Source organism: Drosophila melanogaster, chromosome 2L (genome assembly GCF_000001215.4).
Source record: "Drosophila melanogaster chromosome 2L".
NCBI lineage: Eukaryota > Metazoa > Arthropoda > Insecta > Diptera > Drosophilidae > Drosophila > Drosophila melanogaster.
Window position 1 is genome coordinate 21,478,984 of NT_033779.5, and position 6,555 is coordinate 21,485,538.

Genomic DNA, 6,555 nt, shown 5'->3' on the forward strand with positions numbered 1-6,555 from the left:
AATAAAATTAAATACTTTTTGAAAATCTTCCTCCTTTTAAAAACTGAATGGTGGTCCTGAAAAGGACCGATTGCTTAATAGGGGTACACAGGATGTACACTTTTTAACCGCCAAATCCGTAGAGGGTGCGGCCTTGCCTCTTCAGAGCGTACACAACATCCATGGCTGTAACTGTCTTCCTCTTGGCGTGTTCCGTGTAGGTCACGGCATCACGAATTACGTTCTCCAAGAAAACCTTCAGAACGCCACGCGTTTCCTCGTATATGAGTCCAGATATGCGCTTCACACCGCCTCGACGGGCCAAACGGCGGATAGCAGGCTTCGTGATACCTTGGATGTTATCACGCAGTACTTTGCGATGACGCTTGGCGCCACCCTTTCCCAAGCCTTTGCCTCCTTTACCACGACCAGTCATTTTTCACTGTTCTATACTATTATACACGCACAGCACGAAAGTCACTAAAGAACTAATTTCAACGTTTCTGTGTGCCCCTATTTATAGGTAAAACGACAAAAACCCGAGAGAGTACGAACGATATGTTCGTTCGCTTTTCGCTCGTCAAATGAAATGGCCTCTGTTTTTCTCTCTCTCTCTCTCTCTTTCACCGTCCAGGATTGCTATATAAGTAGGTAGCAAATGCTCTGATCGTTTATTGTGTTTTCAAACGTGAAGTAGTGAACGTGAACTTTAGTGAAACCCAAATCGGAGATGGCTCGTACCAAGCAAACTGCTCGCAAATCGACTGGTGGAAAGGCGCCACGCAAACAACTGGCTACTAAGGCCGCTCGCAAGAGTGCTCCAGCCACCGGAGGTGTGAAGAAGCCCCACCGCTATCGCCCTGGAACCGTGGCCTTGCGTGAAATTCGTCGCTACCAAAAGAGCACCGAGCTTCTAATCCGCAAGCTGCCTTTCCAGCGTCTGGTGCGTGAAATCGCTCAAGACTTTAAGACGGACTTGCGATTCCAGAGCTCGGCGGTTATGGCTCTGCAGGAAGCTAGCGAAGCCTACCTGGTTGGTCTCTTCGAAGATACCAACTTGTGTGCCATTCATGCCAAGCGTGTCACCATAATGCCCAAAGACATCCAGTTAGCGCGACGCATTCGCGGCGAGCGTGCTTAAGCTGACACGGCATTAACTTGCAGATAAAGCGCTAGCGTACTCTATAATCGGTCCTTTTCAGGACCACAAACCAGATTCAATGAGATAAAATTTTCTGTGGCCGACTATTTATAACTTAAAAAAATAAGAACAAAATTCATATTCTATTATTTATGGCGCAAACGGTACTGGGTCTTAAATCATATGTAAAAATACTAATTCTGCCAGAGAAGGAATAAAAATAATCTTATTTTAATTGTCAGCTCAACATTTATTAAATTAAAGAAGAGGTTAATACAAAAATATATATTTTTATTTGTTCTTTGTGCGAACATCCTTTAAAGCAGTGAAAGTGTCGTGCGGGGCAAGGGACTCTGAACCTTAAACATCTAAAAAAAAAATCTGAATTCTGTGTAAGACAGTTTGAAATTAATGAAATTACATTGATGACGGCAATATTTATAAAATAACAGAAAATAATAAAATAAAACTAGCTATTTTATATTTTTTCCATGTGTTAACTGAAGAATGTGTTATTATTGAAGAGGTCGTACGGGACAATTGACACTGTCCCTTCAAACGTCTGTAAAAAATAAAACCTATGTAAAATTCAGCACGGAAATTGGTTAATTTTGTTGCGGAATGTAATATATATTACATAATAAAGGATAATACAAAAATTGTTTCTTTTTATTTTTTATTTGATTTATTTATTTGACTACATAGACGGTAATGCATATGTGGCGAGGAAATCGATTGATTTCAGAACAAATTATTTTAAAATATGCATGAAAACACATTAATAACAAGCAAACACATTAATAATTTAAGAAAATATTATTTATTATATTAATATTATGTTATTTAAGAAAGTATCTGTATTTTTAACGATCGAAAATTATTTCTGAATGCTGCTTTAAAGCAAATTTTTCTGTAGTTCAATGTGAACTTAAATCAAGTGATAAAGTATCTTAATTAATAATAGACGCTTCTTTCAGAAGCCCTTTCTAGGGGATGAACGTTTCAATTTTAATAAACATTACGAATTAGTGAAATATTTGCGATGATTCTTATTTTATTAGATGTTTTTTTATAAATTGGTCCAGTTAAAAATTCGAATATAAAAATTCAATCAACATTTGAAAGTCTCAAAACCCATATTACATCCTTTTAAAAATGGAAAGTGACGAAAAAATTATTTAAAATTGTAAAACTATTAAAACCTTATTTTTATTAATGATTTAAAATACTAAAAAATTAAAAAGAGTTTACACTTCAAGCAAACTTCGACATAGTAAATGACTGATGTCAGTAGCATTGTTAAAGTGCTCTCCTCCTCGATTCTCATCAGAGCAAAGGAGGTTGGTAGGCCGAGCGCGAGCCATTTTTAACAGAAAAAAAGTGTTCTCAGTGAAAAAAAGATGTCTGATTCTGCAGTTGCAACGTCCGCTTCCCCAGTGGCTGCCCCACCAGCGACAGTTGAGAAGAAAGTGGTCCAAAAAAAGGCATCTGGATCTGCTGGCACAAAGGCAAAGAAAGCCTCTGCGACGCCGTCACATCCGCCAACTCAGCAAATGGTGGACGCTTCCATTAAAAATTTAAAGGAACGTGGCGGTTCATCACTTCTGGCAATCAAAAAATATATCACTGCCACTTATAAATGCGACGCCCAAAAGTTAGCGCCATTCATCAAGAAGTACTTAAAATCGGCCGTGGTCAATGGAAAGCTTATCCAAACTAAGGGAAAGGGTGCATCTGGATCTTTCAAACTGTCGGCCTCTGCCAAGAAGGAAAAGGATCCGAAGGCAAAGTCGAAGGTTTTGTCTGCTGAGAAAAAAGTTCAAAGCAAGAAGGTAGCCTCTAAGAAGATTGGTGTCTCCTCCAAAAAAACTGCCGTTGGGGCTGCTGACAAAAAGCCCAAAGCTAAGAAGGCTGTGGCTACCAAAAAGACTGCCGAAAATAAGAAAACTGAGAAGGCAAAAGCCAAGGATGCCAAGAAAACTGGAATCATAAAGTCGAAGCCCGCCGCAACAAAGGCGAAAGTGACTGCAGCGAAGCCAAAGGCTGTAGTAGCGAAAGCGTCAAAGGCAAAGCCAGCGGTGTCTGCAAAACCCAAAAAGACGGTGAAGAAAGCATCGGTTTCTGCTACCGCCAAGAAGCCGAAAGCGAAGACTACGGCTGCCAAAAAGTAAATTGTGAAAAAGTGCAGTATTTGGTACATGTTCGCAATTAAAATTTTAGATTTATGTTTTATAGATCTGAAATTTGTTTAAACAAGTCCTTTTCAGGGCTACAACGTTCCGTTGCAAGAGAAAAAAACTTTTATTTTCTTCCACTTATTTATTAGCTGACGTTCGCAGCAACAATAAAACGTTTCATGTCATGAATTACATTGCATGTTGGTCGCATTCAGTTTTCGTTCCCGATTTTTTTGTATTTATTTGAACATTACCCAATTACCCATATTGCGGGTAAATAAGTTTTATTTGTAAATTCATATTCAATGATTGGTGGTTGAAAAATGCATTTCTTTGGTATAACACATTGTGGCCCTGAAAAGGGCCGTTTTGGATTATTGTCCGCATTCGCAGGAGAAAATTATTTAGAGCTGGTGTACTTGGTGACAGCCTTGGTTCCCTCACTGACAGCATGCTTGGCCAACTCTCCAGGCAAAAGCAGGCGAACAGCCGTTTGGATCTCCCGACTGGTGATGGTCGAGCGCTTGTTGTAGTGAGCTAGACGAGACGCTTCGGCAGCAATTCGCTCGAAAATATCATTTACAAAGCTGTTCATTATGCTCATCGCCTTCGACGAAATTCCGGTGTCAGGATGGACCTGCTTGAGAACCTTGTAAATGTAGATGGCATAGCTCTCCTTCCTTTTGCGCTTCTTTTTCTTGTCGGTCTTGGTGATGTTCTTCTGAGCCTTGCCAGCCTTCTTGGCTGCCTTTCCACTAGTTTTCGGAGGCATTGTTCACGTTACTTATATTTTCACAAACACAATTCACTTATCGTAATGTGGGCCCGAACGCGTTCACGTTTATACTTTTTTTCGAGCAGTCAATTCAGGTCTAAGTCACCCACCCCTAACTGAATGCGCAGGCAAACGGAAAAGTATAAATATTTCGCTGTCTGGGTTAGGCGAGCATTCGTGTTCCGTGTGTAAAGTGAACTAAGTGAAATAAACGCAAAGCAAAATGTCTGGACGTGGAAAAGGTGGCAAAGTGAAGGGAAAGGCAAAGTCCCGCTCAAACCGTGCCGGTCTTCAATTCCCTGTGGGCCGTATTCACCGTTTGCTCCGGAAGGGAAACTACGCAGAGCGTGTTGGTGCAGGCGCTCCAGTTTACCTAGCTGCCGTAATGGAATATCTGGCCGCTGAGGTTCTCGAGTTGGCTGGCAATGCTGCTCGTGACAACAAGAAGACTAGAATTATTCCGCGTCATCTGCAACTGGCCATCCGCAACGACGAGGAGTTAAACAAGCTGCTCTCCGGCGTCACAATTGCACAAGGTGGCGTGTTGCCTAATATACAGGCTGTTCTGTTGCCCAAGAAGACCGAGAAGAAGGCCTAAACGTTTCAAAGGCTAAGCTAAAAACCTACATGTACATAAAATCGTCAATCAAACCGTCCTTTTCAGGACGACCAAATTATTACCAAAGAATTGAAAAATTTTTTAGCTTGGCAATTTGTTGTAATTAGTAAATCATAAAGAATTATTAACGTAAAGATGGTAATGTAGTAAGGGTTTTCTACTATATGCGGTATAAACTATAATTTGCTTCTTTAAACAATCGCACACCACGATGTGATGCTGTACATGCGGTGTCTGAAACCATTTGTACAGTCTGTACAAATCCATGTTAGAAATATACACATTCTATTTGAAAGAGTACGAACGACAGACATTTATTTTTAGTTTAACATATTTTTTGGGAGTCCCGACCAATAAAATTAAATACTTTTTGAAAATCTTCCTCCTTTTAAAAACTGAATGGTGGTCCTGAAAAGGACCGATTGCTTAATAGGGGTACACAGGATGTACACTTTTTAACCGCCAAATCCGTAGAGGGTGCGGCCTTGCCTCTTCAGAGCGTACACAACATCCATGGCTGTAACTGTCTTCCTCTTGGCGTGTTCCGTGTAGGTCACGGCATCACGAATTACGTTCTCCAAGAAAACCTTCAGAACGCCACGCGTTTCCTCGTATATGAGTCCAGATATGCGCTTCACACCGCCTCGACGGGCCAAACGGCGGATAGCAGGCTTCGTGATACCTTGGATGTTATCACGCAGCACTTTGCGATGACGCTTGGCGCCACCCTTTCCCAAGCCTTTGCCTCCTTTACCACGACCAGTCATTTTTCACTGTTCTATACTATTATACACGCACAGCACGAAAGTCACTAAAGAACTAATTTCAACGTTTCTGTGTGCCCCTATTTATAGGTAAAACGACAAAAACCCGAGAGAGTACGAACGATATGTTCGTTCGCTTTTCGCTCGTCAAATGAAATGGCCTCTGTTTTTCTCTCTCTCTCTCTCTCTCTTTCACCGTCCACGATTGCTATATAAGTAGGTAGCAAATGCTCTGATCGTTTATTGTGTTTTCAAACGTGAAGTAGTGAACGTGAACTTTAGTGAAACCCAAATCGGAGATGGCTCGTACCAAGCAAACTGCTCGCAAATCGACTGGTGGAAAGGCGCCACGCAAACAACTGGCTACTAAGGCCGCTCGCAAGAGTGCTCCAGCCACCGGAGGTGTGAAGAAGCCCCACCGCTATCGCCCTGGAACCGTGGCCTTGCGTGAAATTCGTCGCTACCAAAAGAGCACCGAGCTTCTAATCCGCAAGCTGCCTTTCCAGCGTCTGGTGCGTGAAATCGCTCAGGACTTTAAGACGGACTTGCGATTCCAGAGCTCGGCGGTTATGGCTCTGCAGGAAGCTAGCGAAGCCTACCTGGTTGGTCTCTTCGAAGATACCAACTTGTGTGCCATTCATGCCAAGCGTGTCACCATAATGCCCAAAGACATCCAGTTAGCGCGACGCATTCGCGGCGAGCGTGCTTAAGCTGACACGGCATTAACTTGCAGATAAAGCGCTAGCGTACTCTATAATCGGTCCTTTTCAGGACCACAAACCAGATTCAATGAGATAAAATTTTCTGTTGCCGACTATTTATAACTTAAAAAAAATAAGAACAAAATTCATATTCTATTATTTATGGCGCAAACGGTACTGGGTCTTAAATCATATGTAAAAATACTAATTCTGCCAGAGAAGGAATAAAAATAATCTTATTTTAATTGTCAGCTCAACATTTATTAAATTAAAGATGAGGTTAATACAAAGATATATATATTTATTTGTTCTTTGTGCGAACATCCTTTAAAGCAGTGAAAGTGTCGTGCGGGGCAAGGGACTCTGAACCTTAAACATCTAAAAAAAAAATCTGAATTC

The 6,555-nt window shown here is 41.3% G+C and overlaps 7 protein-coding genes and 1 non-coding gene across 8 annotated transcripts; 5 read left to right on the plus strand and 3 right to left on the minus strand.

The window, feature by feature from the left end:
• Nucleotides 1–58: 58 nt before the first annotated feature.
• His4:CG33891 (histone H4) lies at nt 59–471 on the minus strand. Its single transcript, NM_001032156.2, has one exon. It carries the CDS (start codon nt 413–415, stop codon nt 104–106), a length of 312 nt encoding a protein of 103 aa, NP_001027327.1. The 5' UTR covers nt 416–471; the 3' UTR covers nt 59–103.
• A 181-nt stretch (nt 472–652) lies between these two features.
• On the plus strand, nt 653–1,181 carry His3:CG33830 (histone H3). The gene has a single exon (NM_001032157.2). The coding sequence runs from the start codon at nt 710–712 to the stop codon at nt 1,118–1,120; it is 411 nt and encodes a 136-aa protein (NP_001027328.1). The 5' UTR covers nt 653–709; the 3' UTR covers nt 1,121–1,181.
• A 1,180-nt stretch (nt 1,182–2,361) lies between these two features.
• Nucleotides 2,362–3,384, plus strand: His1:CG33831 (histone H1). Its single transcript, NM_001032158.2, has one exon. The coding sequence runs from the start codon at nt 2,521–2,523 to the stop codon at nt 3,289–3,291; it is 771 nt and encodes a 256-aa protein (NP_001027329.1). The 5' UTR covers nt 2,362–2,520; the 3' UTR covers nt 3,292–3,384.
• A 136-nt stretch (nt 3,385–3,520) lies between these two features.
• Nucleotides 3,521–4,115, minus strand: His2B:CG33890 (histone H2B). Its single transcript, NM_001032159.2, has one exon. It carries the CDS (start codon nt 4,067–4,069, stop codon nt 3,698–3,700), a length of 372 nt encoding a protein of 123 aa, NP_001027330.1. The 5' UTR covers nt 4,070–4,115; the 3' UTR covers nt 3,521–3,697.
• A 128-nt stretch (nt 4,116–4,243) lies between these two features.
• Nucleotides 4,244–4,736, plus strand: His2A:CG33832 (histone H2A). Its single transcript, NM_001032160.2, has one exon. It carries the CDS (start codon nt 4,296–4,298, stop codon nt 4,668–4,670), a length of 375 nt encoding a protein of 124 aa, NP_001027331.1. The 5' UTR covers nt 4,244–4,295; the 3' UTR covers nt 4,671–4,736.
• sncRNA:430i (small non-coding RNA 430i) lies at nt 4,383–4,418 on the plus strand. The gene has a single exon (NR_002526.1). It is a non-coding gene; the product is annotated as a small non-coding RNA 430i (non-coding RNA).
• Nucleotides 4,737–5,101: 365 nt separating the features above from the next.
• Nucleotides 5,102–5,514, minus strand: His4:CG33889 (histone H4). The gene has a single exon (NM_001032161.2). The coding sequence runs from the start codon at nt 5,456–5,458 to the stop codon at nt 5,147–5,149; it is 312 nt and encodes a 103-aa protein (NP_001027332.1). The 5' UTR covers nt 5,459–5,514; the 3' UTR covers nt 5,102–5,146.
• A 183-nt stretch (nt 5,515–5,697) lies between these two features.
• His3:CG33833 (histone H3) lies at nt 5,698–6,226 on the plus strand. The gene has a single exon (NM_001032162.2). It carries the CDS (start codon nt 5,755–5,757, stop codon nt 6,163–6,165), a length of 411 nt encoding a protein of 136 aa, NP_001027333.1. The 5' UTR covers nt 5,698–5,754; the 3' UTR covers nt 6,166–6,226.
• Nucleotides 6,227–6,555: the final 329 nt, after the last annotated feature.